The sequence below is a fragment of the Ochotona princeps genome, chromosome 4 (assembly GCF_030435755.1).
Source record: "Ochotona princeps isolate mOchPri1 chromosome 4, mOchPri1.hap1, whole genome shotgun sequence".
In the NCBI taxonomy this organism is placed as follows: domain Eukaryota; kingdom Metazoa; phylum Chordata; class Mammalia; order Lagomorpha; family Ochotonidae; genus Ochotona; species Ochotona princeps.
The window spans coordinates 71,024,671-71,038,053 of record NC_080835.1 but is presented as its reverse complement, the minus strand read 5'-3'; the positions used below and the strand labels follow the sequence as shown (position 1 = coordinate 71,038,053).

The 13,383-nt window shown below is 41.3% G+C and overlaps 1 protein-coding gene across 4 annotated transcripts in view; it reads right to left on the bottom strand.

Annotated features, from left to right (window-relative positions):
• Window positions 1-8,064: 8,064 nt before the first annotated feature.
• Window positions 8,065-13,383, bottom strand: part of DDX6 (DEAD-box helicase 6) — a 43,136-nt gene continuing 37,817 nt past the window's right edge. For all 4 annotated transcript variants that reach the window (XM_058663803.1, XM_004585139.4, XM_004585138.2 and 1 more), the window contains exons 13-14: window positions 13,119-13,301; window positions 8,065-8,318 (exon numbers count right to left, since the gene is read on the bottom strand). In XM_058663803.1, coding sequence (XP_058519786.1) covers window positions 13,126-13,301 — 176 coding nt within the window. In that variant the 3' untranslated portion in view covers window positions 8,065-8,318; window positions 13,119-13,125. The remainder of the gene's footprint in view (window positions 8,319-13,118; window positions 13,302-13,383) is intronic.

The following is a 13,383-nucleotide window of genomic DNA, read 5'->3' as shown; positions in this document are numbered from 1 at the left end:
GCAGTTGAGGATGGCCAATGCTTTGGGACCCTGCACCCAAATGGGAGACCTGGAGGAAGTTCCTGGCTCCTGGCTCCGGAGCCATTGCAGCCACTTGGGGAGTGAATCATTGGATGGAAGATATTCCTCTCTATCTCTCCTCTCGGTATATCTGACTTTGCAATAAAAATAAATAAATCTTTGAAAAAGAAGTATAAATGAAAACATGGAATAGAGAAAAAAGAACAGGGAGCACCTAGAAGTTTCCAGCACCTCAATTTCTTTAATTACCACCAGCCATATGTCCTTCCTACTGCGATGCTTGCTACTTCACTTTGAACAGAAGGAAATATTTTCTTCTACCCATTACTGTAAGGTTCATTGATGGGGTGCTTGCAAATGAGACTGATACCAAGACAGATGAAAGAAAAAAAGTGAACACAGCAGGAAAGGAAACTTAGTGCTGTGCAGCTCAAAGGGGTGGTTAGAACTCAGCATATGCTGCAGCTTGGCAACAGCATCCAGGACACTGGTATCCATTCACTAACAACAAAGACACCAGCAGGTCCTGCTTCAAAACTCCCAAGGAGGCCTTCTCATTCTGTTGGAATGTTAACTGAATGCTCATAACTTTTTTCTCTTATTCGTCTATGCACATTCCAGGACCTATTGTTGGAGTCACAGATCCCTTTTTTTCCTCTTCCTTCCTTCTCCTTCTCTCCTTACTTCTTTCCACTTATATGTTTGAAAGGCACATTTACAGAAAGGAGATATATAAGGTCTTCCACCCACCAGCTTACTCCCCATATGATATTGGCCAGAGCTGAGCTGAGCCAGTGCCAAAAGCCAGGAGCTTCTTCCAGATTTCCCACATAAGTGCAGGGGCCCAAGGACTTGGGTCATCCTGCTGCTTTCCCAAGCCACAAGCAGGGAGCTGGATGGGAAACGGAGCATCCAGGACACAACATAGCATGCATACTGGATGCTGGCGCCACGGTGAGGATTGTCCTGTTGAGCCACTGCACCTGCCCCACACAGGGGCCCTTTTCCAGTCCCTTGCCTTTTCCCTGAACTTGTCTACCCACTAACACCGGTTAGATTTGAGCTGTAATACCGCTGTATGCCAGGGTTAGTTATGTTCCTTCCCTGATCCGCTTACCAACTCCCTGAGGATGTCATCACTGAGCTCATCGAATGATTCACGCAGTCCCAGAACCTCATCTCAACAGTCTGTTTCCTGGGGCTATGTCTGGTACCAATTACTCTATCAGTCTGGATCCCAACAAGAAACAGATGGCACACTTGCAATAAGGCAATTTGAGGTAGGCTTATTACATAGGGCTTATTTACAAAAATATAGGTGTCAAGGAACTTAACCGGGGGAGAGGGCAGCTACAAGAAAATGGAGAAGTTAAGACGACTGAGCCTAGGCAAAAGGAGTTCCCCAGCTGAGGGACAAGGGAGCTAAGGGCAATCTTGCAGGAAGGAAATTTTAAAAAACACATACTAATTAGGGAATTAGAGGACCTCACCCTCTTCCTGTGCTGATTTCCACTCGGGAGTTTCTAGTGAGCAAACTCCATTGGAAGCCCAGGAGCTTAATGCAGCTCACCCAGGTCAGTCTCTGGAGGTGGAGAGCCAGAGTACAGACATGAAGAGGCAGACGTCAGGTACACTGTTTCTTTTGTAATTGAATCAATGTGATAACGGAGTGCAACTGAGGATCTAGGAATCAAGACCTTCTAATCTGACCAGACTGTCATCTTAAAAAGTCTCCCATATGGGAAGCAGGAACCCACAGCCTGCTAGAACTGGAGGTGGGACTAAAACTTTGGCTCTGTGATGTGGGATGCAGGTTCCCAAGCCATGTCTTACCTGTTGAGCCAAACACCAGCTCCAATACAGTAAGCTTACGTGTTTACATTCATTCTCTTTGGTCCTTAGAAAGGCTGGTGTCAGGGGATGGCACCGTGGTGTAGTTGCTTAAGCCCCCACCTGCTGCACCAACAGCACATATGGATGCAGGCTCATATCCTGGCTGCTCTATTTCTGATCTGGCTCCCTGCTAATGGCCCAAGAAGCAGCAGATGGCCCAGGTGTTTGAGCCTCTTTCCCTATGTGGAGACCTGAAGAAGTTCCTGGATCTTGGTCATCCCAGCTCCAGCCACTGCAGCCATTTGGGAATGAACCAACCGATGGAAGATCTCTGGCTCTCCTTAACTCTCAAATAAAAAGAAATCTTAAAAAGGTGGATGTTATATCCCTTAACAAATCTTCGTGAACAGCATATTGAAATTAAAGAATTTGGAGGCCTGCTCAACTTTTTCTTGATGTTTAGATTCTTTCCTTAAACTCCGATTTTTAAAAAAACAATTGGGCAATGCCTTCTTTTTTAAAATTTATTTTTATTGCAAAGTCACATATACAGAGAGGAGAGAGTGAGGAAGATCTTTTATCTGATGACTCACTCCCCAAGTGACCGTAATGGCCGGTGCTATGCCGATCCGGAGCCAGGAGCCAGAAACTTCTTCTAGCTCCCCCCAAATGGGTGTAGGATCCCAAAGCTTTAAGCCGTCCTTGACATTTTCCCAGGCCACAAGCAGGGAGCTGGATGGGAAGTGTAGCAGCCAGGATTAGAACCGGCACCCATGTGGGATCCCGGTGCATTCAAGGTGAGGATTTCAGCCACTAGGCCACCGTGCAGGGCCCAAACTGACTCTTAACACTTCTGTATCTTCTCAAGTTGTGAAAAAATGCTGATTAGTAATACTAATGCATTAGTAACAACACTTTCACTTTTGCTAAGCCCAACAGATATGATTTTCTTATTTTCTCCATGTATCATTGGGTCTATGATCCATTGAATTTAATTAGAAAGGTAAGGAGGGAGTGACGGAGCTCTGGTTCACTCATCAGAAGCTCTCAATAGCCAGAGCCAGGAGATGGAAACTCAATCGGAGTCTCCCATATCAGTAGCAATGATCCAACCACTGAGCCATTACCTGCTTCCTTTCTGGCTGTGCCGTAAGAATACTTAAACAGAACTTCAGCTCGGACTAATATCCAGGCATGTCTACATGGGATCCAGGCATCTCGAATGACTAAGTAAGGCACATGGTATGAATAGGCCTAATATGGATGTCTGATTGTCCCAATACCATTTGTTCAAACTTTATCCACTGAATTGTCTTTGCAGTCAAACTATCTAAGCATAGCTATTTCTAGGCTCTCTACCCATCTAATATATCCTCCTGCCACTAATAAAATACTCTGCACTATTGCAGCTTCCTAGTGTATTTTCAAATTGGGTTTACTGGAATTATGGGGTAATTTTTTAGAATTTCCAGCTGTGGGCTCGGCAGCGTGGCCTAGTGGCTAAGGTCCTCGCCTTGATCCCATATGGCCGCTGGTTCTAATCCCAGCAGCTCCACTTCCTCTCTATCTCTCCTCCTCTCAGTATATATGACTTTGTAATAAAAATTAAAAAAAAAAATAAATCTTAAAAAAAATTTCCAGCTGTGCACATCTACACAAAAGTTGACTGGGACTGACTGGCTGTACATTCAAACCTATGAAATTCACAAGACTCCCAACCATGCCTGTCTCTCCATTTACTTCAGTCTTATCTATATAGTTTAAATTCTTAATACACAGGTGTTGATTACTGAGTAGTTCAAATACTTCGTTAGTCCTATCTACACATTTCTTTGTAGGGAGAGGTGGTGAGAGTGGCATATTTGAAGCTTTGCTAAAAATTCTTCATGTAGGTCTTTAGAGCTTTTACCAGCAACTTCAAGTTAAGTAGATTCTGTGGCTACATTCAGGTTTACATCTGAGAACAATTCTGGACATGATGACCAGAGACTCTCCCTCAGTTCTCTGGGTGTTACACAGTTGTAGGTGGCATGTTCTCAGCTGGACATTCAACTGGGTACAACGGGTATATCACTGAGCTCAATTTCTGAACACACATGTTACTAAGGACATGTGACACACAAACTTGGAGTTCCAGTGGGCTTTTATTGAGATAAAGGAACAAAAAAAAAAAAAAATCAAGATTTTACCAATCATCTTTTCTGAACCTTAACCGCAGTAGACTCTGGTCCATAAATGTGTACATACAACATAACACATCCCAACAAAAACAGAGACCCACTGGAACATTTGCCAATTAACAGAAAGCCAATTTTCCCCAAATATTTTTCAAAATTTTGAGTTCCCACTGCTCACTTCTCAGTGGGAAGTGGTCCCTTGTGACTAGGGACATTAGAATTTTCTCCCATTTTTACCAAACCAAAATAATAATAATTTCAAGTTTCAAAACAGGGAAGTGACTTTGTTTTCACCAGGCACCCCTCCCCCGCAACCACTGGTTAAAATACAGCAGCCTGTATCTTAATAACCCAGCCCTACCCCCTCCCTTGCCTTGCCCAGCATTGTCTACTGGAGAATTTAAATACACTTCTGTTGGAACCTGTCAGCTGTGGAGGGGCAGAGTCCAGGTGCCAGGATAGCTCCCTCTGACCTCATGAACTGTTTTAACCTTTGGACACTTCACTCTTTACCCTAAAGATGAGTTACTAGATCAGAGGAGATTTTATTCTTTGGGAGTTTTAAGAAACTATCTTTAGGTATACAAAGTAGAACTATAAGCTCATCAAAGTCCACTTAAGTTCACCAAAAAGCTGACTCACTTCAGCTCCCAGGGGGCAATAATTTTGTTTGACAAAGGTTATTTGGCAAGAAAATGATTCAAAAAAAATTTTTTTAAATGCTGAGGGAAAAAAAAAGAGGTAAATTAAAATAACATGGCTTAATTCCCAAGAATTTATTTCATCTTTTTGTTACTCATCTAGAAGGTCAGGAGTGGGCTAAAGGCAGTTTCTGATGAGGTTATGAGCTTTCAAAGTGTTTCTAAATCCTTTGTGCAGACACCCACCCTTTGGGGGCACAATATCCTCCCTCCCACCCTTATTAAAAAAAAAAAAAAAAACAAGCAAACAAAAAACAGATGTGATCAGAATGAGATGTTCTGAATTCGACAATTTACGCTAAAGGCTTTGTGCTGTCTTGTTTTAAACCAAGCCCGATGGTAAAAGACACAAAGCAAAAATTAAAGGAAAGATGCTCCCATCTCATTCTGAAAACAAAAATGAATAACCACACCACCCCCCACCCCCAGCTTTTTGGGCCAACCCATGTTATATGTTGGGATCAAACTAAAAATAAGATACATTTAGGTTTTCCTCTCCCTTGCTTCTTTCCAGAAAGATCTTACAAGGAACTTACTGCATTCCCCAGGGAAAGGCAAGAAAGCCATTTCCTCCATCAAAACAATGGGGAGACACACAAAAGCAAAACCATAGGCAAGAGGCAGCATGGTATGTAACAGTCCATAATCCATTACACAACTATACAACCAAATAGACCATGAATTGGATGCAGTTTTAATATTAAAAATAGGGACTAGTTCTCACTGAAATGAACTACACTGGAAAAATAAAACCATTACTGAAAACAAAAAAATCATGAAAATAATTCCAATAACAATACTGAGGGATCCCCAAATTGAAAAAAAAAAAAAAGAGGGGGGTAGGAAAAAGACCAGGCTTTAACCCAGTCGTTAGAGCATCTTTCCATTTCACAATTCCTAGTCAGGAGTCAAGCACCAAAACTGGACAGTTGCTTCTACAAGACTGTGTCCAATAGTGGTGTCCCAGATAGTTTAAGTGCCACTCCTCCTCAGAGGTTGTACTTCAGTAATACTTTGCATGTTTAGTCTGTGCTTTAAGAGGGACCCATAGCATGTGGCACCAGGCTCAGCAGTCGAAAGTTGGCAGACTGCACTTTTTCTTAAATAGTCACCCACAGGTCTTCTAGCGAGATTTTTTAAAAAGAAAAAAAAATTGAGTTTATACTCCTGTCTTGCTTTTGCTCTAATGAAATGATCCCTCTCATCTCGCCAGAGGTGGGGGAGAAAGAGAGCTGCATCAGTACAAGGGCAAGATTTTTTGGTCAAATGTTATCACCTTTTAGACCCCCTCCCATGTCCCTTTCTGGGAAAAGGTTTGCTCTTTAATAAGTACGGTTTGCGTTTAGCAACCAACATTGACTGGGCAGACATGAATGACTTTGACTCCCAAAAATGAGCTTGCTCTTTTTTGGGTTTGTACTGTGCAGCTCTTGCTACAGTTGTTACAGAGTCAGGGCTATGTCTGATCAGGAGGCATCTGTAGGATTTTGATCCGAGGGAATTTTGGATGAGTCACAAAACAGGTTTGCTCAGAATTAGGCAGGTCAAAAAAGCAAGTTCAAATAATTGATTTCTTTATCCAGATGAGTTAAGCATAAAAGCATATGCAGGACTTGCAATATTATAAGGTTTTAAAAAACAATAGAATATGGAAATAATTTTTTGGGTTTTTTTTTTTTTTTTTTTTGCTTTTCTCCCCTCAGATGCCTCCTGATTGACCTAGTACACTGGGTTAAAGGGAATTAAAAACATTAAAAAAAAAGTTCACTGGTTTTGATTCATCTCACTCCTTTTGCCTGGAGATCAGGCCAAACATCAAGCATGTTGGGAGGGGCACAATTTAAAGCAACACTATTGACTATAAAGCATTTGCCAGCAATTTACAGTGCAGAATGACGTAACAGTTCCTGTCAGAATGCAAGCAAGCAGCTCTCTTGAAGCATGGAAGTAAACAACTCTCAGGGGTTGCCCATTGCTGCAGAAGTTTATGAAATAATGTGGGCAGAGGGCAACACATTTACACACTACAGGAGATGATCCACAGAAAATTAAGCTCCTGAACTGCTAACACTGCAAAAGCTGGTACCAGCTAACATCCTGAAATGCAAATCCATGCTTTATACATATTGTTCAGGGACACTGCCACCCAACAGAATTCCCACACTGCAAGCAGATTCATCTTTGCCCTCTTTCGCAGAGATTTTGAGCTTCCTCTTAAACTTTTAAAAAGGAAACAGTATCAGAGAGTCTCAAAAAAATCATTTTGAATTACAGATTTTTGAAGCTTCCTTGATCCCTCTGATAAGCCTGCTCAAAAGGTTACTAGATGAGGCAGTGCGCCATAAAGGGTGCGTCCCAGACTTATGGATCCCTCTTGTAACACAAGGGTCCCATTGGTGCCTGCGTTCCATGTTAAGAGGCCAAGAACTTTTTAGAAATTTAGTGTTGCGGAAAACTGAGCCCCTCTCATCTTTAGCTGCTCCCATAATCACTCTAATCCCCTTAATCCCAGCAACCTTCATCCAGAAAAAAAATATTATATATATATGTATATATATATATATATGAACCCAGAAAAAAACTTATTTACAAAGTTTATACAAGTATACACACCCAATTTTCTATGGGACACGCTTCGCCACAGAGGAAAGAGGGTCAAGGCTCTGACATGTCTACACATCAAGTGCCATACTGCTAATGGAGGCGTATGTAAACCAGTCTTTAGTGTTCTGTTATAGAGCACAAAGGCTTGTCATATGGCTCCTGCAATGATTGACTGCTCTTTCCTTTGAGAGCGATGATGTTGGATCTACTCAGCCCAGAAGGAATTTTTTTTACTTGGGATTGTTTTTTTTTTAAATACATGTATTTACAGTGCGGATGAACTGCAGTTGCATATCAACTCCTCCACATAAAGAAAAGAAAATGGTGTTAAACATTACTAGTAAGTTTCATCTTGCAGCCCTGGGCTTGAGTAGAAAGGGAAGAAAAAGATTTCAATTTGAAACCAAACTGAAAAAGACAGATTCTAAAATATTAAAGAAAACAAAGAAAAAAAAAAGAACTACTATTGTTGATTTCTTGGGCTGTGTCTAAAGATGATATTCTGAATGGTCTCATAGCATAAGGCACTTCGCACAAATAAGTAATAAGCTCTTCAGGCTTAAAAAATGGATGAGTAATCAGGGAGAAGTTGAAATGCGCGAGAGTCAGCTGTTGGAGAAATTTGAATTCGTAGACAAGCTTGTGTATTCTTTGAGATTCTTCTCTTTTTAGGGTTTCTCCCCTTCTCTTCTTTTTCCTCCTTCCTTGTCCCCTTTCCCCAGAAAACATTTTTAAAAAAACCAGCAGTTAGTGCAACTAATGTTCAGTCAGCACACAGTGCAAACAAGTGGAACAAAAAAGGTATATTCCTTCTTTTCAGCTTTTTTTCCTCTTCACCAGTTAAAAAAAGAAAAAAACGTCTGAGCTCTTTTAAGTCTTCATAGTTCCAAAACAAAAGATGAAAAACCCACAAAGAGAAGAGCATCCCCCCGAAAAATGATGTGTCACAGATCCAAACGAGCCTTTTGTAGTTTGTCAAAGCCTATAGAAAGAGGGAAACACGAAAATTAACATCTGTAAAAGCAACATGAACTAGGATACACTGGGTTTTTCACAATCCTCATCTACTAATTTCTACTGAAGCCTTTACCTATTGTAAAATTCACTGATTAGAATTAAGCAGTTTTCTATCCTGAGAAAAACTGGGAGACCAAATGTTCTGATAGCAGATAGCTAGCATTCACTTGCAATAATTGAGGCAAGGGGAAAAAATGTATCTTATCTGAGCTGAAACAGTCTGCAAAGTACTTAGCAAATATCACCCAGTTCTGTCTACTGCTTTTGTGTTTGATATTTCAGGAAAAAAAGGCTAAAGCCTCACTATAATTTAGAAAAAATCTTGTGAAACTAAATGAGATTGAAGGAGAATCAAGATGGCGGAATAAGGTAAGGACACGTTAAAACAGACGGAGAAACATTTAATCAGGATGCAGCAGAGAGGACACATCCCAGGAAACAGGAGAGGACAGAACAACAGCGGAGGGGTACCTGGAGACTGACAGACACAGGAAAGCAGTGAAAACAATGGTGTGCCGTTGCAGTGACTGATACTCCAGCAGCATTCAGCTAATGGCGATCTGAACTCCACTAGCAACCAAAACTCTACCAGGAACCAGGTGGGAAGGGGCTTTCACCGGGAGCTTGGGAGGTGAGCCCAGACAAAGAACTGCTTGTCCTGCTGGTCCGTTTGATTTGACCAGAAGCAGACAGAACAGAAGATCACAGACAGGTAGTGTGAAAACAGGGTGGATTTCACAGCCCAGTCAGTCACCTAGAGCCGAATTGGGTGCCATTTTGCCTAAGGAGGCAAAGGCAAGGGAAAGGACTGAGCATAGCCGAGCTGGGAGTGAACTCATTTCTGACTCAGTGAACTGCATCAACGTGGAGGTCTACAGGTTCCACCCAGGACATGTCTGGGTAGCCCTCCCACCTGATGGCCAGCAGATCAAGAACTCTAGTAGTGGTACATCAGGTGCCATTTTGTACACTGTGGCAAAAGCTTTAGGACTGCAGGGGATAACACTGAACTGCTCATGTGCTGAGCTCGCGAGAACTCACTGAGTTCAGTGGATTGCACTGGTCCCACAGGAAAATAATACTGACTGTGGCATCGTACGGGTCAAAATTTGTCCATGTGGCACCCAGACCTAACATCCAACAGGTTCCGGCAAGATCAATGCCACCAACAACCTAGCTAGATAGGACACCTGGTGTCTCCCTAATCCTGGGACCTGCTCCAACCAGAAGTGGGAAAAAGGTCGCAGAGACGATGGTGCAGCCTCAGCACAGCATCATAGGAGGTGGAGAGTGGTGAGCCCAGGAGCTGGGGCTGTGGAGTTCTTTGTGGAAATCTAGCATAAGAACCCAGATCTGGAACTTGCTGGAGGGAATGTCACAATTGACTGCAAACAAAGAGCTGTGTACCCACTGCAATAAGTAAAATCAAACTGTAGACCTGTGGGTGACACAGCTTAGAAACCTGTCCCAAGGAGAAGACTCTGCTAACCAGAAGTACAATGATCAAGAGCAAAAGAAGAGACAAAGGCACAATGAGTATTACTGAAGACTCCCCTGCAAAGGAGCAAAACCCTATGCCAACCTCTGAGTTAACTGAGGAAGACATCAAGAAAATGGGGGATACAGAATTCAGAAAATTCATTTTAAAGCTTCTGATCAACAATGAGAAGCACATACAAGAGTTCAAAGAATTTAAGGAAGCAATAAAGCAAATCAAGGCTGATATATCAGAAATTAAGAACACAGTAGAGCAAATTAAAAGTACAGTGGAGAGTCTCCAAAATAGAATGAAGCAAGCAGAAGAAACAATCTCAGAATTGGAAGATATTTCCTGTCATCAGGGGGAAGCAAACAAAAAGCTGGAAGTAGAGCTGGGTCAGGCCAAAAAAAGTATTCAAGAATTGAAAGACAATATTAAAGAGGCCAAATAGAAGAGTTATGGGAGTCACAGAAGGTACAGAAAGAGAAACTGGTTTTACAAATATATTTAATGAAATAATAAAGGAAAATTTCCCTAATCTGGAGAAAGAATTGGGAAACAACATCCAGGAGGGGCACAGAACTCCCAACAGGCTTAATCAAAAGCGATCTTCACCAAGTCACATACATGATCATCAAGCTCTCTTCAATTGAACATGAGGAAAAGATCCTAACATGCGCACGTGAAAAAAACTCAGTTGACATATAAAGGAATGCCAATTAAACTCACAGGAGATCTCTCCCAGGAAACTCTACAGGCAAGAAGAAAATGGAGGCACATACTCCAGGTTCTAAAAGAAAAAAATTGTCGGGCTAGGGTGACATATCCAGCAAAGCTTTCCTTTCTCTTTGAAAACGGAATAAAAATCTTCTACAGTAAAGTTAAAAGAACTTGCCTCTTTCAAACCTGCCCTACAAATGAGACTTGAAGATGTTCTTGACAGAGAAGAATAGCACCTACCAAAACCAAAGGCAAATGGGAAGAACATCCCGTAAAATGACAACAGAAGACTGAACCAATGAACAACCCATTCTTAAAATGACAGGACCAAAATACCACCCACACATATTAACTCTGAATGTAAATGGCTTAAGCTCAATCAAATGTCATAGATTAGTAGACCAGATTAAAAACAAAACTCATCCTTTTCTCGTCTAGAAGAGACACATATCACTAACAAAAATCAGCGGAATCTATATCTCATGGGATTTGATGTTTTCGGTTAGTTTCACCTCTTCAAAACAGTTTCTTTTGATTAAATCATTCAATGACTCATAGCAGCATTTTCTTCAAGAAGGTTCTTGATTTTCATTTCTTCAGCTACATGTTAGTCATTTAGTAGCATTTATTTAACTTCTTGGTGGTGTTAATTTCTTTTTTCTCCCTGAAGTTGATTTTGTTTTGTGGCTCTTCATTTAAGGGGATGTATAGTAGCTGTGTAATGGAGACTGTTGTATCTAGTAACATGTTATTTAACTTCACGGCATTGTAAATTTCGAGTTTTCTTTCTATTGTTGATTTTGTATTATGACTTTTCATTTGAGGGGATGTACAGTAGCTGTGATCTGGTGACTAACATATCTAGATGTGAGGATACAATGTAGTATGCATTTCTACTTCCAGACAAAGATGGACTTACAATGAAACTGTTCACTATATCGTGATAATAGGATGCTAGACTCTCTTGTCATTGTCCATGCCGCAATGATGGACATATGACGTGTTTGAAGAACTATACTTTAGTAATGATATAGAGAAACTAGGCGGTGGGGGGGGGGGGGGGAATTGGGGCTGGGATAAGTGAAATACCAGGAGCCTATGGAACTATATCATAAAATAATAATAATAATAAAATGCAAAAAAAGGAAGGAAATAAAAAAAAGGAAACTAAGTGAGATTGTCTTTAGGAAATAGATTACATCGTTTAATTTTAATCCCTATTTTTTGTATATGTTTTTAACAGACCAACAAATATAAAAATTTCTTTAAAAAAGATAAAGGACAAGCATGTACAAAAAAATCAAAGTGGACATTTGAAAAACACAAAGTCATCCTCATAACCTGGTTAAGTATTTGGTAATAAAGAGATTACACAGGTATCTTTACTCAATTTACTAATACATCCATTAGAATGCTAAGAGAGGTTTGAGTGAAAAAAGAGAAAAGAGAAAGATATTTTCGTATTAAAAACTGCTGAAATATTATTTTGCTTTCATTATTTTGGGAGTCTGAAATTATGTTCTGTTCACCTTTCACACTGTCCTGGAGCCTGCATTCCAGATTCTCTAATGAGATCTTAACCTCATTCAAGAGACATTTGCTATTTATTTTATTTCACCTGTACTTGCCATTAAATATGGTAAAGTATCCAATTTCTCCCAGGAAGAAACTGCATTAACTGAAGATGGCTGAGCCCGGGGGCTGGTGCTGGGTTAAGCTGCCCTTCTAATATTGACATTCCACCCAAGAGTACTGTTTACAGTCCCATCTGCTGTACTTCCGATCTAACTTCCTACCACTGTGCTTGGCAAGGCAGTAGCAAGTGACCGAAGTACCTGAGCTCCTGACACCTATATGGAAATGGGAGATCAGGTCAGAGAAACACAGGTATGTACAGTTGCTGATTTTACTAATGGCAGTAATCCCACTGTTGATAGTATTTTTCTCTTTAACTTGCATACTAAAGGCAGAATTCGGAACAGGGAGGCAACAAAGGGGAAGCAAAAGAGGAGGGAGTGTGGGAATGAGGGGAAGAGAGACCATTCACCTGCTGGTTTACTCCCCGAATGGCCAGAGCTAGGCTGATCTGAAACCAGGAGCTTTTCTGGTTCTCCCACATGAGTGAAGGAGTCTAAGCACCTGTAGCCTCCTCAGGTATCTTGCCAGGTGCTTCAGTGGATAGCTGCACCAGAAGCAGAGCAGTGAGGACTGTTGCCCATATGGGATGTTGACACCACAGGTGACAGCTTTACCTATTACACCAAGGCACTGGCCATGACAGCTTTTTACATTTTCCTTTGAGAACAGATGATCTGAACTGTGAAACCAGTCTAATAACACAGGGGGAACTAGTTGCTCTTGTTTGGTGGTCTGTACCGTTTCCATGGCTATACCTGTGAATGGTAGCCTAGTTGCTGGGTAGGAAAAGAGAAAGGAAGTACCTTAACTCGCTGAGTTAGAATTTTAAAGCTGGCCTTTGGTATCCCCCTTTGTCCCAGACGGTGGTGGCAGAATACTTCCCCCTTCAAAGGTTCTGCTCACTCAGCTGTTCGGTCAGGTACTCACATGCTTGTTAAGGTTTCTCATCTTCTACAGGCTCGCTGTGGTATTCTGCCACATACAGGCTCTTGTCAATGTTGCTTGGGATAGGTTTAATTTCTGTTCCCAGCTGCTCCTCAATACTTTTCAGGTTGAAACGATCATCATATGTGATCAAGTTGATGGCTAAGCCAAGATGACCAAAGCGACCTAGCAACAAATGTTTAAATTCATTTTTAAAAAACTAAGTATAAACATCAACGTGCATGTGCCAGTCTATAAATGGGGTGGA